This window comes from Meles meles, chromosome 12, assembly GCF_922984935.1.
Source record: "Meles meles chromosome 12, mMelMel3.1 paternal haplotype, whole genome shotgun sequence".
NCBI lineage: Eukaryota > Metazoa > Chordata > Mammalia > Carnivora > Mustelidae > Meles > Meles meles.
The window spans coordinates 26,003,526-26,031,259 of NC_060077.1; the positions used below are offsets into that span (position 1 = coordinate 26,003,526).

Consider the following 27,734-nt stretch of genomic DNA (forward strand, 5'->3'; position numbering starts at 1 on the left):
AAAACCTGCTGGCCACTTGGTGGGGCATGGGCTGCGGCAGAACCCTGCTGCCCCCGCCATAACTGGGCGAAGCTGGAATGGGGAAAATTCCACATCCGCATGGCTGCCAGGGATTCTCCTGGATCCAATTGGCTCACTCTCCAGCCTTGCCCTAGCACCCTTGCCATGGCCCCTTTGATGCACATGCACCCAGGCAGGCCCAAGTTCTTCCCTAGGGGCAGGCTTTGGCCCCAAAGGCCCTGATCCCATCCCTGCCCCTGGAAGCACATCCACCAGCCCCACCCTCACGAGCGTGCAAGCGTATAGCACAGCCCTCTCCACCCACAGCAGGGCCTGGCCAAGACAGGGGCCCTGGGTTCTCTGCTCTCCTGCCAGAGCCTGCCCAAACTCTCTCTCCCACCCCTGTCCGGACCCTCCTCCCCCAGGCAGGCCTGCAGCCACTGCCCAAAAAACTACAGAGCCTGGGCACAGTTGAGGGGTACAGAGCCAATGCCCTCAGGTGCCTAGACTGGGGGTACATGGAACCCAGTTCCAAACCCACATTCCACCACCCTGGCCCCTGCTCCTGAGAGCCCTCAGCACCCTGAGGGGGCTATTCAGAAATTTCCTGCCTGATCTGGGAGGGGCTGAGTGACCATCCCAAGCACTGGTTTCTGGCCCCAGCTCTGCCTCGAGGCACTGGCCCTCTGGGCAAAGGCAGGTCTCTCCAGGCCTGAGCAAGAGCACTATCAGGGGCAGGAGGGAAGCTGCAACGACGGCCCAGCAAGGGTCACAAGTCGACTGCATGCAACACCCACAGGGGGGATTACTGGACAGTTCTGCCCATGAGCCTACAGTGTAAAGCTAAGTACCCACGATTCAAGCCGCACAGAGCTCTCAGGTGCTGGCTTCCCCATCCTGGGCTCACTCTAGCAGCCAGTTACCACAGTCACAGCTGGTGTTTAGAGTACCTTCCTTCCCAGGCACCTGGCACTACGGAGTCTGTACAACACTATCACTGAACCCTCCTCCCCCACCCCCACCCCCCAGAGATGCTCCAGAACTTCTACCCCTAATTTACACAGGAGGAAGCAATGTTCACAGAGGAAAAATACCTGGGCTGGAATGTGAACCAAGGGCAGACTCCACTTCACTAGGTGGCCCTTATCCAACCCCCACGAAGGCTCATGAACACAGAATTCAACTGGTTCTAAAACTCTAGCTGTTTGGTAACAAATACTTCCCCACCCTCACCCCATCACAGCAGCAGGAGAATCACAGGTCCAATCCTTCAGGGGAGGCGAGCACTGCAAGAAGCCAGGAGAAATGGAAGCAGCCCCTGAGGGGCTGCTCAGGCCCCGACAGCATCCCCCACCATGCCACTGACTCCTGGGAGCATTAGGCTGGGCTGGGCACAGAGGCCTCTCCTCTGCCCAGTCACCAGCAGGGAGCTCCATCCAACGGAGGCTGGGGCGCCAGTCAGAGAGCGTGAGAGGAAGCCAGGGCCGGCAGGGGGAGGAAGGGGATGAAAACAGAAGAAACTCTGGTCTGCCACCAAGCCTGGGTCCTCCGGCCTGCCTGTGCCAAGTCCAGCTGCTGGGAGCGGGCTTCGCCCATCCAGAGGCTGCCGCCACTCACACTGGTCTGGCCTTCTTGGCCTTCTTCTGAGACCTCACAGCCTCATCGTGGGCTTTCCGCTTCTCTGCCAGTTTATTGGCCTGTGAGGAGGAAGGGGGGATCAAGCTGTGATTGTGGGATGCTTCTCCTCCTACTCAAGGCTGTCCCTTAAAGGCAGAGCTTCCAGGAAAGTTAAAGAGGCAAATGACCAAGAGAAAAAACAACTATCTAAACAACTTCAGGCAATAAAACAGGCTTTTTACCTTTGCTTTCAGGGCTCTATGATTTAATGGGCCTATAACAAGTTAGGAGGATCCCAGGCTCCCAGAGCTGGAAGCAACTGCCCCGTTTACCTTCCTCCTCAGGAAAGCTGAGTGCCAATCACCTTCACCAGGCTGCTGGGCAGGGGTCTTTACCCTGGGGCCCATTTGGAAGTATCTACTACAAAAGGCCTTTCAACCTGGCCAATTACATGCCTGTGAATGGACCCTGCAGGGACTTCAGAGGGAGGCAGGGCTGCACTCAAGGGTGTTTTCTAAGAATGCCTCAAAATGAAAAACAATCTGATTCTATCTAGTGAACAAATCACTTGTATGAGGTCATAGCAAGAAATTCACCCTATGATTAAATGAAAAACACCCTCTAAAACCACCGTACGTAGCATGATAGTTCCAAAACCCTGTGTTATTACACACACAGAAGAAACTGGGGCGCTACTACTACAGATCACCCCAGAAGCAGGACAATGAGCCACTCCCACATCATTGATTACAGAGTTCTGGTGTGCGAAGAACTTCAAAAAAAAATTTTTTTTTTTTACAATGAGCATCTCTGGCTTTGTCAACAAGAGGAAACAAAATAGAAACCTAACCTAAACCACAGTCCCTCCTGCTTTATGCATATCTGTTAAGTGGTCATTTGCGAAAGCGGGCCTGGAGTTTGCTGAGACAGCTCTGTCCCCAGACACCAATACTCAGAAAGAGCTGGGTGTCAGAAGGAAACTGATGCTCTGAAGAAGGCCCAGGCACAAGCTGCTGACACCAAGATGCCCACACAGGCCTGCATGGGGGCCCCAGGGGCTGGGACAGGCCAGACTGACAACCTCAGAAAAAATCTAAGAAAGGGCCCAGAGTCTGCACAGAGGACAGTCAGCCGGCCCCCAAGTTCACCTGGGAGTCTCAGGCAGGTGACAGGGACTCACCTCTCGGATTTTGCGCCTCTTGCCAAACATGATCTTGTTATAAAGGTACTTCTCCCGCTTCTTCATCATCATGATGGCCAGGCGCTTGGCTTCATTCTCCTCCTCCTGCGCCAGCTTCTCCTTGTCCTCCAGCTTCACGGTGCCTTCCATCACTCTGGGTTTCTGGGGACACAGGGCGGACACTTGTAGATGCTGGGTCCCCCACCCCCACTGGTCCCCTGGTTCTTGCCATTCTGGGCCGGGACTGGCACCAAAGATGGCCAGTGGGGCGACCCCCCAGCAGCTTCCCAGTACCTTCTCCTCCAGCCTCTGCTCCTCCAGGGCTGTCAGCCGGGCCTCTTCTTCCTTTTCTGAACCAGCCTCTGCATCTTCTTCCTCCTTCTCTTCATTTTCCCCCCCTTCATCACCATCACCATCATTGTCTTCCTCCTCATCCTCCTCTTCAGATTCATCCATATTTCCTATGAAAGGGCAGTGACTTCTGAAAGCCCTGGGAGCCTCCTCTTCTCCTTGCAGGCCGAGCACTTGGGCCTAGGCACCACACTCTTCAGCCACGAAGACGTTCCAAAGAGGGCGCAGGGTTGTCCCAACTGTGACTCCCCCTGGCACCTCTCCCTACAGCCCTAGCTGGCTTCTGAGGAAACTCCAGGCCCCCAGTCCCGAGCTCTGCCACCTTCTACATAAATACCCACGACAACTTTCAGACCACTCCTGCTCAGTTACTCTGAACATCAAGGAACAACAGACTGTAGGACACACGTGTTCCCTCTCCTAAGCCTGACTGTCCCATTCTCAGGAGCTAAGGAGGGAAACGAGGTGAGGTGAGGCCAAAGCCAGCCTGGAGAAACCCACCCATGCATTGCCTGGCCCACTCACCTGGGTGCTCCCCCCGCTGCAGGGCCAGCAGCTTCAGCTTCTCGGGAGGGACGTAATCTCCCTCCTTCTCCGACACGAAGGGCGAGAGGTGTGGCGGCAGCTGCACTCCAGGGAAATAGTCTGCCACGGGGAGGAGGAGCCGTGCATTCACACAGTCAAACACCCACTGGGGCTGCACGTAGTACCTGGCGGCAGAGACAGGTCATAGAAGCAACCTGATCCCCCCCTGCTTCTGGGGTTACAGACAGACCTCTGCCCCCCCTCTCCCCCCAAGAAATCCAAACAGACGGAAGAAGATGAGAGCCCTGGGGAATCTACCTGCCGATAACAGGTGTCTGCTGCCCAGGCCGGTCGACAATCTGGTGGGTGATGCAGGAGTCTGTGACGTCATATGTGGCCCCAATGCAGAGAGACTGGTCCCAGGACACATCCCCCCCGAAGCTCCTACAGGCATAGGGGGAGAGCACAAGAGTATCCGGCATGAAGCTCACCCTCCTAGGACACACCCATCCCCTCCCCAACTCCAGGATCTCCCCACATGCTGGTGCTGGACGCTCCCCACACCCACCCTGGTGATTCTGCACCACAGCCCTAAGGGGTGCGTGCTGCCACAATCCTGTGTTACTGCGGGGCATCTGGGACGGGCCCCAGCCCAGAGCAGGGCACAGCCAGGGCCATCAGCCTCCCACCTGATGACGAAAGCCAGGGCCTCGCGGGGCACCTCACGGTTCAAGAAGAACTTCAGGCCCTCAAAGAGTTTCTTGTGCCTTTCCTGTGCCTCCAGCTCCTTCCTGCGGTCCTCCTCCTGCGCTGTCATCTCCTGCCACGAAAGAGGTCGTGGTGCCATCGGGCCTGCCCACACCTGCACTAGAGGGCAGCAGGCAGAGATGTCCCCCAGCTTCCACTCAGAGTGCTCAGTCCCAGCACGCGCCCCCCCCCCCCCCCGGCATGCAGTCCTCACCCCATCAGCAGGAAACTCATCCACTTCAGCCTCTTCCTCCGCAGGCACCACCATGCGGGCCAGACTGTTACCCAGGGCTGCCAGTTTCTACAGGAAAGAAGCAGGGCCACTGCTTAGATAGGAAGTCTTGGCTGGGGGCATGGTCAGTGGCAGGGTGGGGGTAGCAGGAGCAGTGACAGTTCTGGGACATCAGTGGACTTGGGTTGCAAGGGCAAGCCCCGAGCCCACCCATCTAGCCATGCATACCCACACCACCAGGCCAGTGACCACCCTTCTAGGAGGACGCAGGGCCAGTGCTCTGGAAGCTTCTCTCACCTCCATAGAGCTCTCAGAGTCCAATGCGTAGGTGTCCTCACTGGTCTTCGGCTCTGTGTAGGCCTGCCCCTCCAGCTGGGAGGCAAGGAGAAGGTCAGAGGGAGAGGATGCCAGAGCCCCACGTCTCTGTGTGGGCAGCAGGGCCGTGGCCCCTGCACACTGAGAAGAACCTGGGCTGGGCTGGGGCCCTACCTTGGGCGGGTAGTGCAGGTTGAGCGACTGGTAGAGGCGGAAGTTGACGAAGCCCAGCAGTGTGGTGTAGAACTCAGTGAAGGTGGCCATGACCCTGTAGTCAACATCTGTCGGGTGCTGCAGGGCACAGGGGACCCGTTGGCAATGCAGGTGCAGATAAGGGGAAAGACGGCACTGGCAACCCCCACGGGAGGTGACTCCAGCCCGCCCAAGGCTCCTCCATGGCAGCCCTGCCTTCAGACCCCTGCCCCATGAGAAGGGGCTCTGTGGCATGTCCCACCACAAGCACTCTGGGGGAGGCACTGGACAGGGTTCCCCAGGGTTAGGGACATCCTGAGGCCAGAGCCAAATCCCCAAGCCATAAAGAAGAAGATGAAAGGGACTGGCTGGAGCTCACCAGCCCCTGCCCCAGCTCTCACTCATCCAGCAAGTCCCGGCTCAAACCAGACTTCAGTCACAGAGGTGGCCTTCCACCGCCAGCCTGGCCAGAGCTCATCCTTCGCCATGAGTCATCCCACAGTCTTCATTTAACGTCTTCTCCTGGGCTCGCCTGCTAGCCTCCCCGTGCCTAGCTCCACTGCCACCCCAGCTGGGAGAGTTGGCCCTCCAGCAGTGTCTCCGCCTGGGGGGGTAGAACTCAGCGCCCTCACACCTTGGCAGGAACCTTGGAACGAACACTCAATTCAGGTCCCAGGCCAAGGGCCAAGCCAGAGACAAACGCACAACCCGAGGACCCAGGACAGGATGGGACAGCTGCCTGACTCGGCCCCAGGAAGCTCTGGAGAAATGGCAGGAGCAAAGCTGCCTGCTTAGGGCAAAAGCACATGGCTACCCTTGAGAGCTGCCAACCCGGAAAGTACGGGGCATGACAGGGTTCATCTCTGCCCTTTAGGAGTTGATAAAGCAAAACAGGGGAAGGATCTGAATGCCAGACAAAGTGTCTCAATTCCTGAGCAACACTGCCCCACAACCAGGGAGGCAAGCCCAGCCCTGCTGACCACCCAGGACCTGGATGGCAGAATATGCTGAATAATGTCAAAACCGGTAGTGATAACAACATCCCCTTTATGCCACACGTGCCCATGACCTTGAGCTGTTTCTCTATTCTGCCATTAGGCAGCGTGAGGGTACAGGGACCAAGACGTACTCCACCCGTGTGCCCACTCACACCTCCATCCTTCCAAGAACATCTGCTAGGAAAGCATCTGAGAACTAACTCTGTAACTCCATTTTCCACAGCACAGCGCTGAGCAGGGTCCCATCGCTGCCCCACTCCCACCCCACTACTTGCCTGGGTCCTACTTTGAGGAGCCCAGCACTAGCCACTCAGGGGAAGAAGGTACATGAAGGCCTCAGTAATGACCCAGGACCGGTTCCCCATCTTCCGGCTAGAGGAAGTAGTGGCAGTGAGCTGGCCAGGGAGCAAGGAGGAACAGCGGCCTGTTCCCTTCCCCCAGGGCCAGCTGTGTGGAGGCTGGCCTCTATAGGGCCCTATTCACCACCAGGAGAACATACAAAGACCAGTCTGAGCAGCATGGGGGTGGCACATCAGAGAGAAGGAAAAAGAGGGAGGGCTAGAGAGGAAGGAGGCATGGCAAGAAGACAGGAAGGAAGGAGGAGGAGGGGAGGGGCGGGATGGGGAAGAGGGAGGGGCCACAGGCTCTGGCACATGTGGGCCCTGGAAAGTGGGAACAGAAGACTGCTGAAGGCCAAGGCGCCTCTCACCCATGGACTACAGCCTGCCTCCAGACAGCTCCACTACCCTGCAGTCAGAGTGGGTCCCAGCCTTGGACCCTTGCCAGCCCAGAGTAAAGGGGAGGGGCCCAGACCCCCAGCTCGCCCTGCAGCACCTGCTAACCTGGTCAGCAAACAGACTGTCCAGCCAGGCTGGCACACCTGCTGCTCAAGGCAAAGGCAGGAGACACAGGCCCAGAGGATGACAAGTCCGGCAGAAGGAGAGGCTGGCCAAGACCACGTGGGGGACCAGAGGTTAATGCTGCCCCCTAAGGAGGCAAAAGCAGGATTTCTCTCTGTGAATCCCTGCCCAAAATACCCAGTCTAAACCAAGATAAACAGGAAGTAGTGCCTTGTGCTAAAAACGTCTCATGTCCTCATCCTCCCCCACCGCACCCAGTGCCCCCAGCCCTAGGCAGGAGTCAGGAGAAGCTGAGGGGTTAAGCAGAGCAGCCTGGCCAAGTTGTGGCAGCTACTAGTGGCAGAGCCGGACGACGATCCTATGGCTCTGAAGGCAGGGCTGGGCTCGGCTACTTCCCGAGCTTTGGCGGCTGCTCACTGGCCACACGGCACTCACAAAGGGCCTAGCACCAGGCACTCTACAAGATTTTTTCCCCTTACATCCTCAGGACAAGAATTAGCAAGTGGAAAAACATCATTCATAAGCTGAGGCACAGAAAGAGGCAGGAACATGTCCAAGGTCACCCAGCGGGGGAGGACTGCACACAGGCAGGTTCCAGCTGTCATTACAACACTGTGCAGGACATCCCTCACCCACACGATACCCCTGCTGCACTTGGAAACCCAGCACATGCTGGACTGTGCAAGACAACAAAATCCCCCCTCTGCCCAAGTCCTGCTGTCGGTTAGGAGCCAGAGAATGAACAACGCCCCAGCACAAGCCCCTGCCTGCTCCACAGGTGTACTCACGTCGTGGGAGAAGGCATAGGGTGTGATCCACACGATGGGCTGCCCCAGTACCTCGGCCTGGTAGTAAATGCCTTTGATGGACAGGAAGACCTGGGGAGAGGGCACGGTAGGGTGAAAAGCACTGGGAGGCAGGGCAGGAAGAGGAGCGGCAACCCCTCCCACAGGTGGTCCCAGGCATACCTTGCGCAGGGCGCGGGCGGCAATGACATAGTGTAGGAACTCCACAGTGAGCCGGCGGCACAGCTGAATGGTCTGCACGTGGCACTTGCCAGTCCGTGGGAAGGTAGAGAAGAGGAAACACATGGAGAGGGCATCATCCAGGTCCCGCAGAGCATCTATGAATGTGGGGTACCTGCAGGCCCAGGAGAGCGGTGCTCACAGGCTTGGGCAGCCTGGGCTCAGGATGGGGGGGAGGGCTGGATTCCTCTTCTGCTCTGTCAGTCACCCCCAGGGGCCCCATTCCCAAGCAGGTCTTGCCACTCCCATCCCCTGATCACAAAGTTGGGCAATGCCCAGGGGCCTGGCAGCAGCAGCTTCCCCATAGCCTTGGAGAAAGCATGGAATGAGGCCAGGCCCACTTAGCTCTGAGGATCAGAGAAATCCCAATGGGGGTCCTCAACAGTCAATGCCCACCAAGGACTCAGCCTGGACCCACTATTTGTGGTCAAAGAGAGTGGACCAAGTCTATTTTTCAAGGTGGGACTGCAGTTCAAAGCAAATATAGTCGAATGTCCAAAACCGAAAGCAGAAAAACATGACGCTGCCTAGTGTGTGATGGTGGAGAATGGGGGCCAGCCTGCACTCAGCAGCACTCACAGCTTGGCCCGGCCACAGGTCACCAGAGTGAGTTATGTCTCATCCCTCCTCACCCGGCCCTTGGTCTGGTTTGCAGGAGCAACTGGAACCAAATGCTAAAAATGTTGGAATTTTTTCAGTCCTGGGCCAGAAAAAGTCAGAGCAAAAAAGCGCTTCTAGGAATCCTGTGACAAATTAAGAAGCTGACGAGAACATGCCATCCTTGGCAAGATCCACTAATGCGTGGCTGCCCGGCTGAGGGATGGAGGCCTGGGTCATGGAGAGGACACTGGAGTATGTGTAATGACACCTGGATTCCCATCCCAGCTGTGACCCAGGATGAGTCCCTGGGCCTCACCCAACTCCAGTGATTTCATTTGGAAAATGACACTGTTGGACCAGACTGTTGGTTTAAAACTGGGCTCCTGTAGCTCCCTGGAAACGCCTAGGGACAAGTGGTCAGACAGGGCCTCAGGCCTCCCTCCCCTAGCCAGAGCGGCTGTCGGAGCCTCTGAACCCGAACTGCCTTCCAGGAAGCTTTCTTTCGCAGAAAGCATTCTGCTGCTTCAAAAGGGGACTCTGAAAGCCACGAGACCAGAGACGGCCATGGTCGTTCCAGCCCCACGTGGCGTCACTCTCTGCAGTGCGCCAGGAGGAACCTGCCAGTATTCAGAGCACACGGAGACAGAAGAAAGGCCGCAGGGACCTCTCCAAAGCCAACAGGAGAAGGGGAATCTGATTTTCTGGTGTGCAGGCAGAAACTTCAACTGGCCCCTTGTGGTGTCTCCTAAGTGTCCTCTCTTTGCACCTCATGCACAAACACACTAACCTGACCAGGACCTTTGTAGGAACAGCACCAACTGTTTCTGAGACACCAGCTTTTTTTTAGGCGATGGCAAAGGAGATCAGGGCGGGCTGGGGGGGCGGTGGATTTGGAACTCCATAACCACACTGCCACCTGGTGTGGGCATAAATCCAGACACTTGGCTTTTTCCTAGTGCAAGTTTTGCATTTGCTCCACATGACAGCTGTGTGTCACAGGCAGGACAGGAGCTTTCATCTCTCTCTGAGAGGACGTGCTCGGAGCAGGAACTGTTCTCAGGCCGCCCAGCTTGCAGGCTGTAGAGTTTTGGTGAGGACACCCCATGCTGGGCTCCTAGGCCAGGGCTCTCTCTGTGCTAGCCCATGGCTGGCCTGACTCAGTGACACCAAGTCCATCTAGCCAAGTGCCTGTTCCCAGGTCATTAGCCCCCAAGGGAAGAGGGACATTCATCAGCCCAGGGTTTCTGAACCTTACCACCACTGACAATTTGGGCCGGGCTGTTCTGTATGACGCGGACTGTCCTATCCACTGTAGGGTGTTTAGCAGCTTCCCTGGTCTTTACCCACTAAATACCAGTAAGACTCCTATCCCTGCCCCACATCCAAGACATGAGAAGCACAAGTATCTCCAGACATTTCCATATGTCTCCTGGGAACCAACTCTGCTACTGGTTAAGAAGCATAGCCTTAGCCAATGGATGAGTGGGACTACTGAGAAGGTTGGAAAAGAACACTTAAGATTAGGGTGTGTGGGTGGCTCAGTCAGTTAAGTGTCTGCCTTCGATTCAGGTCACGCTCCCAGGGTCCTGGGACTGAGCCCTGCATCAAGCTCTCTGCTCAGTGGGGAGCCTGCTTCTCCCTGTCCCTCTGCCTGCCGCTCCCCCTGCTTATGCTCCCTCTCTGTCAAAGAAATAAATAAAATCTTTAAAAAAAAAAAAAAAAAAAGATCAGAGGCACCCAGCCATGCCTGCCATGTCTGCCCCATGTGCCTGGGGTGCAATCCCAGAACTCTGGCTCTTAACCATAGGGCCTTTGCATCTGTGGTTCCCATTGCTTGAACCATATTTCCCTTGGCTGGCTCAAATGTCTACCCCTAGACACCCACTCTGATAAACCCACAGGTAACATATGTCCCCCAGGTCCCTTCATACAGTTAGCATTCCACATGGTACTTGCTGTGACTTGCAATCATTCTACCAATTTGTGGTTTTTTTGGTCTGCTTCCTCCAAAAGGCTACCAGCAACTTGAGCAGGGTCTTGGTGCTAGGACTGAGGCCCCAACTCACCGCTCCTTGACAATGTGGTCAAGTTTATAGTTGGGCTTGTTGTCCTTCAGACGCTCCACAGTGTTCCACTCGCTCTTCCCATAGGCCTTCCGGAGCTTCCGGACGAACACCTGGGAGAGAGGAAGAGATCACTGATGCTGGGGCCAAGGGCTCCTGGAGACCCTTCTTCCACCAAAGAGGGACACATGGGGCGGGAGGACTCTCAGGACCTCCTGAAGGTGACCACAGCTGTCTGATTATGCCAGCTGATGCCCTCAGCCTGGGATGTGTAGCAGTGAACTCCAAAAAAACATCCCAACTGGCCCACACAGATGAGCAGAGCCAGCCCTCTGCAGCCCAGTGATGGATGACCAGAGATGACCATTCTGATATGCTGACTTCACCACATGAAACATGAAAATATATGTTTTCAGCCCCATTTTCTAACTGAGCCCAAGTGACCTACTCTCAAAGCAGCACAGGGCCAGGAAAGCTGGCCTTCATTCTGAGCACCAGTCTGTGTGGACATGAAACAAGCCACGGGTCCATGCGTGGGGCCAGGTCATGCAGGAAAATGAAGCCAGGCATGGGTCCACAGGTCCTCCAAACCCTGTAAGTGCTTTCGGCCAGGCCTGCCTCTGGTGCTCTTCAGAAGCTCCAAGGCTGCCGAAGAGCCAAGACAGCCATTTCCCACAATGGACCCACTTCCAATGCAGTGGGTTTAAGTAGTTTAAAAAAAAAAAAAAACAACCCAGCAGCAAAACAGAGCCAGCCACCCACCCTCTGAACTTGGATATTCCAAGGGCCAGCATCTGGGGCTGGCCAGTCTCCTGTGGCCACCAGGTGGCGCCTAGCTCCTCCCAGCCCAGAGCTCAGCGGGGTCACGCTGCTCCGCACAGGCTTCAGTAACAGCAGTCTACTTTGAATGATCAGCATTTGGTCCAATGAGGTCTCTGTTTTCCCTATGGTACTTAAGCAGTGAATGGAAAGCCTGGTCTCCTGGAAGCGATTTCAGAAAGAATCTGAAAAGGTGCAGTTTCTCTGGGCACGGAAGAAAACACCTAAGAGTCCCTGAACTAGTACCATCTTTGCTTCAAGGGCAACACATTTACTCTCCAGAAGATCCAGGGCAAAGGTACAGCAGGTAAAGTGTGAATCATTTGCCAGGTTCTGTGCAAATGATTTCCACATGTGATCTCAGTTAATCCTCGAGACATTCCTTTGAGGTAGAATTACCTCACCCTTCTTGCTCAGAAAGGTTAAACACTCTGCCCGAGGTCACAGCTGGTGGGTCACAGAGCAGTGACGGATGCCATCCAGAGCCCCGGCCTCACCTTGTATTCCCGGAACTTGTTGACGATGGGTTCATGGAGGAGGAACTTGATGTCTTTAAGAAGGTAAAAAGTTCGGGCCGCTGTGGAGCCCTTATTAACCTTCTTCTTATGTTTGGGCTCATGGGGATAAATGCCCTTCAAGATGCACAGCCGCCTGGAAGACAAAGGCCATTCCTTCTGTCAGTAAACATGCTGAGCGCTGGCCACATCAGGCCTGCAAAACAGCAGGGAACAGGGAAAACATTCTACCCTTGGAGAATTCATGTCCCTGTGCAGGACCTGATCATCACAAGTCCCCCAAAATCACCTAATGTAGACTGTCACATGTACCAGAAAGGAAATAATCAGGATGCTGACAGGGGCCAGATGGTAAGTACTCCTTTAAGCAAAGGGAGCCAGAAAAGGCATTGCTGAGAAACTGACATTTCAGCCATATAAAAGGTAGAGGGAAAAGCATTCTAGAAGGACATAGGCTATAAGGATGGAAAGTACTGGGTGACCAAAAGTGGGCCACAGAGCAGGGCCCACAGGCTGTGAAAAACTACACATCTGACTCTACAAGGAGCTGAGAGGATCAGGAGTCTGTTCTGCCGGAAGGGAGGGGACAGGTGACAAAGACCCAGCCAGAGAGCAGCAATGCAAGGTAGCAGTGGGCCCATTACAATGACCCAGCGTGACATGACCCATTCTCAGCTTCCCCGCAGACCCACCCCTGGCAAAGCATAGCTCATTAAAGCAAAGCCAGACTAGGGCTATCAAAATTCTAGACAGAGTTTGTGGCAGTGTAGGTAAGACACGGATACAGCTGAGTTTTCACCATCACTGAGTGTGACTCACCACCCAGGCACCTCCCTGCGGTTCCCCTATTCCGCTTCTCCCCACCCTCACCTGAAGTCAGCCAGGCTAAGCTGCAGCTTCTTCCGGGCTTTGTTTCGGGTGATGTAGTTGGTGGCGGAGCCTCGTTCATACTTGGGGAGGGAAAAAAACCAAATGACCATTAGCACTGATTGCAGTGATGACATCAATCTCTGGGCATGCCTCAGGCCAGAGGCAATAATCACTGTGGACAAGTAGCCAAGAGGCTTCTGGGACAGAAAATGCTATAGAGAGGGAGTCCACCTGCCTGAACAAGCTCTTCTGCACTGTTCTTGCAGTAATCAGTGTAAAGGACACACACATCTGCACAACGCTGGGGACCACGAGGTTGCTATGGATCAGGTGCTAAGCCAAGCACTTGGGAGTGGCTCTATGCACTGGCCATTATGATTAGTGATTTCCACACATTATTTCATTTAATCCTCATAACACCGTGGCATGGGTGCCATTAAAATTTATTTTACTGAGAATAAACAGACTCAGTGAAATAACCTATCCGGGTCACATAGCTTTTAAGGGCTGCGATTCAAATGCAGGTTGGAATCCTGCGCCTCAGTGCCTAATCCCCTAAGCCAGTTTTTTCAACATTTTCATTGTAACCAACCCCTACCACCAGAAGCCTTTTTAAACTGTCTCCCCCCTTAACTGTCCCCTCTCATAGCCCTATGAAATGTTACTACACACATACCAAAGATCTGTTATGTAATGTGGTCTTTCTTGTTTGTTTTAAAAATTTTGTTTATTTACTTGAGAGAGAGAGAGCACGTACTCAGGAGGTGATCTCCAGCACACTCCTCTCTGAGTGCAGATCCCTGATGACCTGAGATCACAACCTGAGCTGAAGTCAAGAGTCAGAAGCTTAATCAACTAAGCCACCCAGGCACCAGGCACCCCTGTAATATGGTCTTTTTTTTTTTTTTAAGATTTTGTTTATTTATTTGACAGACAGAGATCACAAGTAGGCAGAGAGAGAGGCAGGCAGAGAGAGAGGGGGAAGCAGGCTCCCTGCTGAGCAGAGAGCCTGATGCGGGGCTTGATCCCAGGACCCTAGAATCATGACCAGAGCCACCCAGGTGTCCCTGTAATATAGTCTTTTAAAGGGCCACAAATCATTGAAATATCTAAGACCCCTTCAAAAGAAAGTCAACAAAACCAAGAGACAACCAACAGAGTTGAGAGAAGATATTTGCAAATAACATATCGGATAAAGGGCCAGCATCCAAAATCTATAAAGAACTTATCAAATTCAACCCCAAAGAACAAATAATCTAATCAAGAAATGTGCAGAAGACATGACCGGACATTTCTGCGAAGAAGACATCCAGATGGCCAACAGACACACAAAAAAGTGTTCAACATCACTCGGCATCGGGGAAATACAAATCAAAACCACCTCACACCAGTCAGAGTGGCTATAATAAACAAGTGAGGAAAAAACAGATGTTGGCGAGGATGCAGAGAAAGGGGAACCCTCCTACACTGTTTAGTGGGAACGCAAGCTGGTGCAACCACTCACTCTGGAAAATAGTACAGAGGTTCCTGAAAAAGCTGAAAATAGAGCTACCCTACGACCCAGTAATTACACTACTGGGTATTTACTCCACAGATACAAATGTACTGATCCGAAGGGGCACCTGCACCCCAATGTTTATAGCAACAATGTTCAGTATAGCCAAACTACAGAAAGACCCTAGATGTCCATCGACAGATGAATGGATAAAGAAGATGTGGTATATAAATGGAGTATTACACAACATTCAAAAAATGGAATCTTGCCATTTGCAACACCATGGATGGAACTAGAGGGTATTATGCTAAGCAAAATAAGTCAATCAGAGAAAAGCAATTATATGATCTCACTGATATGTGGACTGTGAGAAACAAGGCAGAGGATCATAAAGGAAGAGAGGAAAAAATGAAAAAGACAAAACCAGAGATGGAGACAAACCATAAGAGACTCTTAATCTCAGGAAAAAAAACTGACAGTTGGAGGGGTCAGGGGTGAGCGGGATTGGGTGGCTGGATGATGGACATTGGCAAGGGTGTATGCTATGGTGAGCTCTGTGAATTGTGTAAGACTGATGAATCACAGACCTGTACCCCTGTAGCAAATAACACATTGAATGCTAATAAAAATAAATTAATTAGGGGCACCTGGGTGGCTCAGTCCCTAAGCGGATGCCTTCAGCTCGGGTCATGATCCCAGGGACCTGATATTGAGCCCTGCATTGGACTCCCTGCTTGGTGGGAAGCTTGCTCCTCCCTCTCCCATTTCCCCTGCTTGTGTTCCCTCTCTCACTATGTCTCTCTCTGTCAAATAAATTAATAAAATCTTTTTTAAATTAATTAAAAATGAATAAAAATAAAGGGTCACAAATCACTGAAATCTAAAACCCCTTCAACTAATTCTTGTGGGTGATACCCAGTTGAGAATGCATGCTCTAAGCCAAAGCCTCTCCCCTCCAGCATTCATTCAAAGGAAAATAAGAGAACCTCTACTACATTCCATGTATTAAGCTAGATGCTACAACGGCAATGAAGACAGAAGACCTGGTCTCTACCTACCCCCAAGGAGCATACTGTCTGATGCAACCATGTGGATGTCTGCAGTGCCAACATCCTGTCTGATGTTCGCATCTCTGTATCAATGATAAAGAGCAGCAGTGCATTGTACCAAGAATGTCCTTTCCAAACAAGATCATTGTCTGCAGTAAGGCAGCAGGGACCTTGATGGCCAGGTCTAGCTCTAAGAAATAAACCTACAGCCCCTCGAACAGTATGTTTATGACCCCCACCTTCTGATCACCCCATCACAAAACATATTCTTCATTTATTCTTTCCTCCAGAAATTGTCTACTGGGGTTATAAAGATGAGCTTTAGACTGTCTCAGAAAGTTAGATCTTCATTAAAAGTGTTTTCCATTGCTTTACATCACACATATGTCTGTCATCATGCTTATCCTTTTGAACATCAAGTAGATAAGTAGTTCTCAGCTGGGGTGATTTTACTTCCTGGGTGTGTGTGGGATGGAGGGAAGGCAATTAGGCATTTCGGACTGTTGAGTGCCACTGGCATCTAGCGTGTAAAAAGTTAGGATGCTATTAAATACCCTATGATGCTCAGGACAGCCCTCTCTACGACAAAGGGTTATCTGGCTTGGGGTGTCTGGGTGGCTCAGTCGGTTAAGCATCTGCCTTCAACTCGGGTCCTGATCCCAGGATCCTGGGGGTTCCTTGCTCAGCGGGGAGACTGCTTCTCCCTCTCTTGCTTCTCCCTCTCTCTCTGCCTGCTGCTCCCCCTGCTTGTGCTCTCTGTGTTTTAAAAAAAAGGTGTTATCTGGCTCAAAACATTTGTGAAATCCAGCATTAAAAACTGTTGTGATTTGTTTACATAGCTGCATCTGTGCTGCAAAGAAGATTTTTCCATCTTATATCTTTGTAATTCCAAACACTGTCACTTACTGGTTGTTCAACACTGTGTTGGCTTAAACATAAACAGGCAACAGAAAATTTCAATCTGAAGGAAACAGGAGACAACTACATCTTCCTCACCTTCACCCAGGGTCATTCTCTATACAGCAACAAGAAATCCTTGAAATACTGACCATGGTACTTCCCCTTTAGTTGAGACCTACTGCACCTGGAGTAAAATCCAAGTTCCTCCTGGTAGCTCACAAGCCTTGCACATCTGGTCCCTGTCTAATCTCAGCCTCACCAAAGGCCATTCTTCCCTTGGTTTGGCTATCCCCCAGCCATCCTGATGTCCTAATTTCTTGCACACAGAAAGCCTTTCCCACCTAACGGTCTTCGCACTGCGTGTCCCCTGCCAGGTTTGCTCGCTAAGCACTCCCACGGCTCAGAACCCATTTGGATCTCCTCATCTTTCAGATTTCAGCTTAAATGTCGAGTCAGAGAGACCTTCCAACACAACACTAACTGAAGTAATTATTCTTTTACATTCTCCACCCTTTCACATCACATTTAACAACATGTGATTGTTTCATTTGGTTGTTTAGAGTCCTTTCCCCGCTAGAAAGTGAGCTTGGGGAAGGCAGGGACCACACGTGGTTGTTTATGTTTCCCTCCCCAATGTCCAGGGTATGTTCAACAGAGAAGGGATAACAAGTTTTGGAGATCATAAACTTGACATAATGGTAAACTTTATGTAATGCTTATTACTATTTCAATAAACAGTTGTCTTTCGGCCCGGTCTGCATTTAGGGTGAGGCTTTCTTTGGCAACTCCCAACTTTCTTTTACAGTCCTGCTCCAAGATTCTTTCCTGGACTTCATCGGACGAGAACTGCCATCCTCGGACCCCTTCTCATAACTCTCTAATCCCGTTGATCCCAGCCGTTTCTGAACGCACGTAGGGCCACGCCAGGAAAGGTGCAGTCCCCTGGCACCCTCGCTTCCCCCTCCCTCCGATTCCCCTTCTCCCCAGCACCACCCCTCCCCGGCTCCTGTCCCATTCACCTTTTTCTTCTCCAGGCCTCCCATTGCTCCACGCTCAAGGGTCTACCGGCGCCGCGCGGACAGACAGCGCCACTTCCTCCTGCACGTGCCCTGCCTAGGGCCCCGAGGCCCCCACGCCGCGGGCCTGCGCGGGCTGCCCAATGAGGTGCCTGAGGGAGTCTAGCGAAGTATTCGGCTTTCCTCTTCGAAATTTACAACAGAACTTTTCGAAAAAAATCACTGAGACCGCTCTTTAGAGTTCTTTCTCATTTCTGGACATATTATAGTTTTAGTATTTAAATGAACGCAGCTATTCAGGCGTTTCTATAGCCATCTGGTGACGATCGCCTGTCTCTATGAGCCCCGTTGCATGTTGGGATGGAGGGTGGCGGAAGGCTTGGCGACCATGCAGTACCTTCTGGGATGCAGAGGACAGCCACACTCTGAAGTGAGCGAGGGTTGTCATCGTAACGGTTGCTAGGCGCCCTCGGAAAGAGGCTTCTCCTGAGAAAAAGCGGCCGCCAGGGGCGCTTAGTGAAGCTAGGCTGTGTTTCCTGTGGCTTTCCCTTTGGCTCATTGGCTGTTGGGGGGGAGGGGGATAAAGTAGATAAAGTAGACAAAAAAGCAGACTTTTTCCTCAGAGAAGTCTAGTCACTCGAGAGGCCGCTTGTATGTTCTGAGCCTTAGCAGAAAATTGAAAAATGACAGAAGGCGAAGCAGAGCTATAGAACTTGTGGTATATATATTTTTTAATTTTTAAAATATTTTATTTATTTATTTGACAGACAGAGATCACAAGTAGGCAGAGAGGCAGGCAGAGAGAGAGCAGGAAGCAGGCTCCCCGCTGAGCAGAGAGCCCGATGTGGGGCTCAATCCCAGGACACCTGGATCATGACCTGAGCCGAAGGCAGAGGCTTAACCCACTGAGCCACCCAGAACTTGTGGTATATTTTAAAGGTACGTTTGGGGGCTCCTGGGTGGTTCAGTGGGTTAAACCTCTGTCTTCCGCTCAGGTTATGATCTCAGGGTCCTGGGATGGAGCCCTGCATCGGGCTCTCTGCTCAGCAGGGAGCCTGCTTCTGCCTCTCTCTGCTTGCTGCTCTGCCTACTCTTGATCTCTCTGTCAAATAAATAAATAAAATCTTTAAAAAATAAATTAAAAAGTAAAGGTACATTTGGCACATTTGAGCTTTTAATATGTACATATACAGGGGCGCCTGGGTGGCTCAGTGGGTTAAGCCTCTGCCTTCAGCTCAGGCCATGATCCCAGGGAGCCTGCTTCCCCCTCGCTCTCTGCCTGCTTGTGATCTCTGTCAAATAAATAAATAAAATCTTTTTTAAAAGATGTACATATACCTTCTGTATTGTGTTCCTCAAAGTATAATTATAAGGTTTATACAAATATTCACCACTGCCTTCGGATGGTGTGTGATGTGGAGAACAAAGGCACAAGAAATAGAAAAAAAATTAAATTTCCTTATAATGCCTCATTCACAAGTACTTGGGACAGACACGGTGACGATCCTCCAGGAACTCAGCTGCCTCAATGTTAATACTTTGCTAAAGCAAAAGGCAACCTTAGCTTGACCTTAACCGGACCTCCAGGATCCTGTAAGTCTTCTTTAACATATGAAAATCCCTTTGGGGCGCCTGGGTGGCTCAGTGGGTTAAGCCGCTGCGCTGCCTACGGCTCAGGTCATGATCTCAGGGTCCTGGGATCGAGTCCCGCATCGGGCTCTCTGCTCGGCAGGATGCCTGCTTTCCCCTCTCTCTCTGCCTGCCTCTCTGTCTACTTGTGATCTCTCTCTGTCAAATAAATAAAATCTTAAAAAAAAAAAATCCCTTTGGAAACTTCTTTTTTTTTTTTAAGATTTTATTTATTTATTTGACAGAGATCACAAGTAGGCAGAGAGGCAGGCAGAGAGAGAGGAGGAAGCAGGGTCCCTGCGGAACAGAGAGCCCGACGCGGGGCTCGATCCCAGGACACCGGGATCATGACCCAAGCCGAAGGCAGAGGCTTCAACCCACTGAGCCACACAGGCACCCAGAAACTTCTTTTATCTCTACAACCGTGCCCCCTCGCCCGCAAAATATGTGTTAGCAATCGTCCTTCAAACATAAGTTCCACTGATGTACAGCTAAAGGGTCTCATGACTAATATTCTACTAGACAGTAGTAAATGACCTCTCAAGGTCCTGGAAACCTTGCTTTCAAATTCTTTAGGGACCTAGGCTATCCCTCACCCCCTCCCAATTTGAAAGTATATAATCAGCCACTCCTCATGACCCCAGTGCACTCCTTTGGCCCACGGGTCCGGTCCCTGTGCTTTAGCAAATCACCTTTTTTGCAACGATGCAAATGTAAAACATCTCAAGAATTCTTTCTTGGCTGTTCCCTCTGGACGCCAATATCTCACATCATTTTGGTGTTCCAACATGCAGCCTGAGTCTTCTCATCTGGACTGTGAGCCTCGGTACAAACTTGGTAAGTAATTTCTCTTTTCTTCCTTTACTTTCATTGCAGGGGCTTTTCAAGGAGTACAGTCTTATTGGAACACTATTATGTCAATTGCTCAGGCTGCTATCTTCTACCTTGTGGCTGCTCTACGGGAAGGAAAAAACCTGCCTTTTGGCTGGGAGTTAGTTCCCTGGCCGAAATGGTATTAAGACCCAGAAATCTGATGTCCTCTCTTCATGTCTGTCCTTATACAAAGTTATCTTTTTGAGGGAAGGGGTAGCACAGGAGAGCCACCAAAGTCACTGGGACAGCTGCCAATCTTAAGACTCCTGTGTGAGTTTTCCTCCTCATTGGTCTAATGTGGTCCTCTCCACATCTCTGGTCAAGCCACTTCTGGCTGTGAGACCTCCACTTGGACCTAATCAAAACCAGTACCCACCCAATTGAATTAAAACTCAACCTGGGACATTTCCTAGGAAAGTTAGCTGTAAGGACTCCATGTGTTAGAATGTCACTTAGATCACAATGGATTTCTACCTTAACTGTTTTCTGTCCATGTCTCCTACTAACTACTTAAATTACAAAATTGGATAATTTCCTCTTGTAAAATTTCTCTAGTGTTTTCCATGGGTTAAAAAGTACAGGTTCTTCATGACAAGGTAAGGCATGACATGGCATCTCAGTGCATACACTGGTACCCATTTCTAGTCTAGAATGCCGTGGGGAAGCAGGAGGATGCTGGCATCCATCCTATAGGGCATGGTGGTGATCATAGTGATTTGTTCAAGGGACACCTGGAACCATTGACATGTACTGCGTGGGAAGCCCCTGGGAGTCAGGCTGGAGAAAGAGATTTTCTTGGCAATGGACCAAGAAACTCTTCCTCAGTTCACAAGGACTCTCCCTTGGAATGCCTTTTAACCCACTGGAAACAATTTGGATTGCAAAATTTAGGAACGGACTGACCTTCTGTAACACTGCTTGACCTCAGTCTGTCAGTTAGATCTCTTCTGCAGGAAACAGGGCAAATAGATGAAGGTACCCTAGGTCCAGGCCTTTGTGGCCCAAAATCAGGACCTGGACCTAAGGGCTTCCTGCAGAATGTTTGGCAACAAACCAGGCTGATAAACTCTCTCCTGCCCTAGTGGATGATAATTATCTAAACTGGCCTTCTCTTATCAATCCAGGTTGTTGGAAGAAACACAGGCCATCCCTAATAAAAGGGATAGTGATCCTCTCTTACTGTTCCTCCTAATAGATGTGGGGGCTTCTCCCTCATTCATCCCCCGGATAATTGGAGCCAACTGTGGTTAGTCTACCTGGGGATGAGAACTTTAAGGAATATTCCCCCAACAGCTGCCGAAATGCCTTTTGTTCTGAGGAAGTTCCATGTCTTCTGATGGGGACTAGATATCCCTGTGTTGGCAGAAAAAGGCACTGTCTGCTCACCTGTCTGAGCGGACAAGCTTAGAACCGGGAGTCCTGTTTCTCTGCCTTCCAGCAGCATGTTGCCTCTTCTGCCTCCCCCTCCTCCTGTTTCTGCACCACTTTGGGTGCTGCCTGCATAACTAGTTCCTCTACCGTCCTCACTGCCTCTGGCACCACTGGCTCCTCCACCTACCCTCACCCTCAAGGAGCGAAGAGCACCTCCCTCGGATTTAAAACCACCCACTTCAAATTTCCCCACCAGTGCCGCACGTAAAAATTGACAATGGGAAACAAATTGATTGGCTTTTAAGTGGACCCGGGTGGAACACAACTCAGTATTCAAGCTACTCTAAGTTTGTTGGTTTAATTAAGATAGGCATGTCTTGGGGCGCCTGGGTGGCTCAGTGGGTTGAGCCGCTGCCTTCGGCTCGGGTCATGATCTCGGGGTCCTTGGATCGAGTCCCGCATCGGGCTCTCTGCTCAGCGGGGAGCCTGCTTCCCCCTCTCTCTCTCTCTGCCTGCCTCTCTATCTACTTGTGATCTCTCTGTCAAATAAATAAATAAAATCTTTAGAAAAAAAAGATAGGCATGTCTTTAGAGTTCTCGGGATTAAATATGAAACTTTTATTCCACCAAGGCTTACTGAAGGTCAAATAAACTCATATTATCTCTGTTGCAATTTGTCAGCAAAAAGATGACTTAAGGGGTGCCCGGGTGGCTTAGTTGGTTAAGGCAGCTGTCTTCCCCTCAGGTCCGCATCCCAGGACCCCGGGACTGAGCCCTATGTCGAGCTCCCTGCTCAGCAGCGAATCAGCCTCTCCCTGTCCCTCTGCCCTCCACTCATGCTCACACTTTCTCAAATAAATTAATTTTTTAAAAAAAGATGACTTAAATGATGGTTAATTTCGTCTGTCTCAGGTTTTCATACGTAACTGTTAAGATAGCTTTCAAAGTCTGAAACTTCAAAGTTTTGCTTGGATGATAAATTGGAATTGAATTCATTGGACATCTAAATCTTTTCCAATTGAGATAAAATACTAAAGCACTGACTCCTGACTGTAGGCTTGCACTTTGGCTTCTTACTGCAGAGAAAATAAGGATATTTGAGTCTGCTGGAAAACATGCTTTGTGTTTAATTGATTCATAAATCTGCCATCTAAAGAATTCTGGTATAACAGTTCACAGTTGGTTACTACTTAGTTTCCACTGGAGACTAAGGTTTCTAAGAGTTAAAATTCTGCTAAATGTAAGTAAGACTGGTGGAAATAAGAAAAGCAGCTCTACTGTAGGAAAGTAGATGTGTAAGAAAGGTACCAGGAATTGGAATACATTTTTATCGAAGGAAAGAGAAAGTAATTTAGTCCTAAAATGAGACTGGTTGTTTGAAAAAGAAAAGGCTTGAAACAGAATCTGAGTGCAAAGGAAGTATAAGGTTTGTGAAGGGAAATGGAAAGGAATTTCTTATGTGGTCAGGGCAGACTAAGATTGAAATGAATGGATTTTAAAAGTACACTGGTGGGGCGCCTTGGTGGCTCAGTGGGTTAAGACTCTACCTTTGGCTCAGGTCATGATCTGAGGGTTGTCGGCCTCTCTGCTCAGCAGGGAGCCTGCTTCCCCCTGTCTCTGCCTGCCTCTCTACCTACTTGTGATCTGTCTCTCTGTCAAATAAATAAATAAAATCTTTAAAAAAAAGATACCTATAACTTACAGAAATATGTTTATTTGTAAGGGCTAAAGTATTCATTTGTGTATATGAAGGGATATAGATGTAAGAGATAAAGCGTTTTAAATATGTAAGGGATAAAGTATTCATTTGCAAACAAACTGAAACATTTAATTTTCTCTCTTCCTGAACCCTATGAGATTCAAAAAGTCTTTCACTATTTTCTTTCCTGGCAATCGTAGTTATTTGCATAAGTTCGGTAAGAATTTATTCTTGTAACAGGACACCAATTGGAAACATTGGTTAGTTTACCAAGGCTTTGACTAGAATGTCATATTTTTTTTTATTTTTTCAGTGTAACAGTATTCATTCTTTTTGCACAACACCCAGTGCTCCATGCAAAACGTGCCCTCCCCATTACCCACCACCTGTTCCCCCAACCTCCCACCCCTGACCCTTCAAAACCCTCAGATTGCCCCAACCTCCCACCCCTGACCCTTCAAAACCCTCAGGTTGTTTTTCAGAGTACATAGTCTCTTATGGTTCGCCTCCCCTCCCCAATGTCCATAGCCCGCTCCCCCTCTCCCAATCCCACCTCCCCCCAGCAACCCCCAGTTTGTTTTGTGAGATTAAGAGTCATTTATGGTTTGTCTCCCTCCCAATCCCATCTTGTTTCATTTACTCTTCTCCTATCCCCCTACCCCCCCATGTTGCTTCTCCATGTCCTCATATCAGGGAGATCATATGATAGTTGTCTTTCTCCGATTGACTTATTTCACTAAGCATGATACGCTCTAGTTCCATCCACGTCGTCGCAAATGGCATGATTTCATTTCTTTTGATGGCTGCATAGTATTCCATTGTGTATATATACCACATCTTCTTTATTCATTCATCTGTTGATGGACATCTAGGTTCTTTCCATAGTCTGGCTATTGTAGACATTGCTGCTATAAACTAGAATGTCATATTTGAGAGACATGCAGAGACTCAAATATGACCAGACAGCTTTAAGGAACTAAGCATGACATTATGAAACCTGGAGTCATAAAGCATCTTGGAAATGTTGACCTGATACCTTCCTTACAGAGTTCTAGCAGCCTCACCAGGTGAGTAATGACTGTCATTTTCTGGCAGGTACAAGAACCTCAGGATATCTTAGGGACCTCAGAAAGAGGAATTTGTCCAAATATACAGGTACTGCAGGCATGTCTGATGACAAGTATTTGGCTTGGCTTCTGGTCCAGAGAGGCTACTAAAAGTTCAGTCTAGATTCCTTCTGAAGAGTTCCAGCAAATTTTGAAAGATCTACATGGTCAATCACTCTTCTTGTAAATAATTAGGCGAAGTCTGTTAAAATTGGACTTAAAAAAAAAGATTTTATTTATTTGACAGAGATTACAAGTAGGCAGAGAGGCAGGCAGAGAGAGAAAGGGGGAAGCAGACTCCCCACCGAGCAGAGAGCCCGATGCAGGGCTTGATCCCAGGACCCTGGGATTATGACCTGAGTTGAAGGCAGAGGCTTAAACCACACCCAGGTGCCCCATGGACTTGTTTTTCAAACTAGTCTTGATTTGGCTATTTCTAGAAATAAGGGTAATTATAGAGAAAAGTTGTTTCAATAACACACCCTTGCAAATGTTAAATTCTCATTCTAATTGTCTTAGAATGTTGTTTGCCTTAAGCTAAACAACTTGAGATAAACTTCAGGGAAATTGCCACAAAAGCTCATGTATACACAATCTTCTTTTTATTCCACGGGGATAATAACAGGACTCGTGGGCACATGATTATTTGAACAGGTGGAAACTGGAACAGATTCCCCAACAATTGTATACTCAACTATCACCTTGACCAGTTCTGTGTGGCTGGAATGACAAAATCATTCCTTAAAAGCCAGAGTGTACCCCACTCTGTGGGGTTAACTATGGACTTATGGAAATAACGGATGGCTATCATCAGGAGTATACTCACAAATCATTATACTCCAGGCCACTGACTGGTTTGCTACTGACTGGACAAGGAAGCCCAAAACTAGATGGCTGGCTTCTAAGGCCTAAGAGGACACAATGGCCTGCCGCTCTAACTTGTGGCCGTGGCTTCCCAGGCTGGAGAGGCCCCTGTGCTATTGGGTTGTGCCTGGATGCATGGGCACTTATTAAAACCATCACCAACCCAGCCAACCTTGCAAATTTAAAACCACAGTGGACATGTTCTGTGTTTAGTTGGTATGAACACCCAGCATCATTTTAGGACCGGAAGAAGTCATTTGGCACATGGAAGCTCTTAATAGGTAGACAGTCAAAGCCCTAAATGACACTCAAAATAGCATTTCCCTATTAAATACTGAAGTAACGGAAATGCGTGAAACAGCTTTACAAACTAGAAAGGCGTTAGATGTTAACTGCTGCACAAGATGGAACTTGTGATATCACAAAAACAGAATGCTATGTGTCCATTCCAGGTTATGCCCAAAATATTTCTGCGTTTCTGACATGAATGCCCAAATTGGCACTTTCATTTCAATGTATTGTATGACCCTTATATATGGATCTCCCCAAGTAGAAAGGATTATCCATTGGCTTAAAGTTATAACAATAAAGTATATAAAGTGTTCATATATGTAAGGAATAAAGTATTCATTTGTGAACAAATTGAAACATTTAACTTTCTCTCTATCTGAACCCTCTGAAATTAAAAAAGTCTCAATGAGTATTTCCTTTGCTGGCAATCATAGTTCAATAAGAATCTGTTCTCCTTGTAACAGGACAAAGGTAGGGCCACTGTGGAATCTCGGAGCCCAAAGGTCAAGAAAGAATTCTTGAGACGTTTTATGGTACAAAAAAGGTGATTTCATTAAAACAAGGGGACAGGACCCGCGGGCAGAAAGAGCTGCGTTCTAAGTGTGAGGAGCAACTGATTATTAAGATTTTTCTATCCTATGGAGAGGAACGTGACTTTAGGGCTCCAGGAAATTGAGTCTATAGGTTTCTGGAGTTCTGACTACTCTCGATTGTGTTTTTCTTATAAATCATTAAGACAGTGACAAACTGATAGTTTCATGTCCTTCATGACTGTGATCTTTATCAATTGACCACTGGCTTTTTCCTTCCTTTATTCTCAGACAGTCCTCAATGCCTGAGAGATATTACAATATCCCATTTGATAAGGGATCAAAAGGCAAGCTGAGAGCAAAGCACAAGCTAACACCCTGTGACCTCCACCCCCCTTTTAAAAAAATACTTTATTTATTTGTATGGCAGAGAGAGAGAGAGAGAGCGCGAGCCCTAGAGCACTAGCAGGGGGAGTGGCAGGGGAGAAGGATAAGCACTGAGCAGGGAGCCTGATGCAGGGCTCATGGCCTGAGCTGGAGGCAGCCCTTTAACCCACTGAGCCCTGTGTGACATTCCTGAGGCACTCCTGGCTGCCCAAGAACAAGGAAAAGGGAAAAACAAATTGTTAACTGATAGAGATCACAGTCATGCAGGACAGGAGTCTTACCAATTTGCAATTCTCTTAATAATTTACAAGAAAAAAGCAATTTCCAGAAATCTGTAGATTCAGTTTGCTGGACCTAACATCACCCTCCTCCCCTCAAGATAGAAAATCTTTTATGATCAATCACTCCTCACACTTAGAATACAGCTCTTTCTGCCCATGAGTCCCATCCCCATGCTATAATAAAAACACCCTTTCTGCACAGAAAATGTCTCAAGAATTCTTTCTTGGCCATTGGCTCCTGAAACCTACTTCAAACCACATCACCACTCCCACCTGGGCCGGGGGCGGGTTGGGGGGTGGTATGTGGATTGTCAATTTACCTTTTGCCTTCCCCTTTCCTTTTCTTATCTCATCATTTCTTCCCTGAACAGTTTTGACCCTTAAGGGTTTTTTTTAGACTGACTGACTTTCTTTCTTTCTTTCTTTCTTTCTTTCTTTCTTTCTTTCTTTCTTTCTTTCTTTCTTTCTTCTTTCCTTTCTTTCTTTATAGAGAGGAAAGAGAGTGCACTAGCAGGAGGAGCAGCAGATCAGGGAGGAAGATAGAGAGGGGAAGAATATCAGGCAGACACAGTGCTGAGTGCAGAGCCTAATGGGGAGCTCGATCGTAGGACCCTGAGATCATGACTTGAACTAAAACCAAGAGTTGGGCATTTAACCAACTGAGCCCCAACCCTTAAATCTTTAAGGTTGTTGAAGGTGGAAGGTCTCATCTTCTGTAGCTTCTTTCTCCTGAATAGGGGCATAGAGATGTCCCGCCCTATGGGTTAACTTTGGTCAGTCAGAGAATGTACGGGGGAGTTACAAAAGACTGAGGCAGCCGAGTCCAATTTGTACAGCCAAAAAGTATCTCTGTAGAGGGTAAGGACTATCTGTCAATGTGAAATTATTGTAGTGATGGAGTCTGGGCACCAAGCAGAGAAATACTGAAAAAGGCAACATGTTAAAAAGAATAAAAGAAAGAAGAAGGGGCACCTGGGTGTCTCAGTAGTTAACAACTGATTTCAGGTTATGATCCCAGAGTCCTGGGATCCAACCGCACATCGGGGTCTCTGCTCAGTGGGAAGCCTGCTTCTCCCTCTCCCTCTGCCCCTGCTTGTGTTCCCTCGCTCACTGTTTCTGTCAAATAAATAAAATCTTTTTAAAAAAAGAAGAAGAAGAAAGAAAAAGGCAACGTGTTAGAATTAAAATGGCTGTAAGAGTAAGAAGTCCAACAGAGAGACAGTTAACAGTTGACCACAGTCCTCCCCTGAACCAGGAACTCAACCAATCATTGAAAGGTAGGAAAGGATTTATAGAGCCTTAATTTGAGTATTCATAGCTTTTTTTTTAAGATT

The 27,734-nt window shown here is 49.5% G+C and overlaps 1 protein-coding gene across 1 annotated transcript; it reads right to left on the minus strand.

Annotated features, from left to right (window-relative positions):
* Positions 1-1,178: 1,178 nt before the first annotated feature.
* Positions 1,179-17,469, minus strand: PES1 (pescadillo ribosomal biogenesis factor 1). The gene is made up of 15 exons (XM_046024380.1): positions 17,373-17,469; positions 12,910-12,989; positions 12,022-12,175; positions 10,709-10,818; positions 7,986-8,157; positions 7,806-7,895; positions 5,142-5,258; positions 4,950-5,024; positions 4,635-4,721; positions 4,363-4,493; positions 3,992-4,117; positions 3,674-3,858; positions 3,092-3,258; positions 2,798-2,959; positions 1,179-1,697 (listed from the first exon to the last, which is right to left on the minus strand). The coding sequence occupies exons 1-15, from the start codon at positions 17,394-17,396 to the stop codon at positions 1,614-1,616; spliced, it is 1,764 nt and encodes a 587-aa protein (XP_045880336.1). The 5' UTR covers positions 17,397-17,469; the 3' UTR covers positions 1,179-1,613.
* Positions 17,470-27,734: the final 10,265 nt, after the last annotated feature.

Bases quoted from the DNA above. Each gene is read 5' to 3' on its own strand.
- PES1 (XM_046024380.1), bottom strand. From the start codon at position 17,396: ATGGGAGGCCTGGAGAAGAAAAAG. The intron at 10,819-12,021 runs GTGAGGCCGGGG...CCTCTCTCCCAG, and splicing joins ACAAGTTCCGGGAATACAAG to GTGTTCGTCCGGAAGCTCCG. The intron at 3,859-3,991 runs GTAGATTCCCCA...CTCTGCCGCCAG, and splicing joins CAGACACCTGTTATCGGCAG to GTACTACGTGCAGCCCCAGT.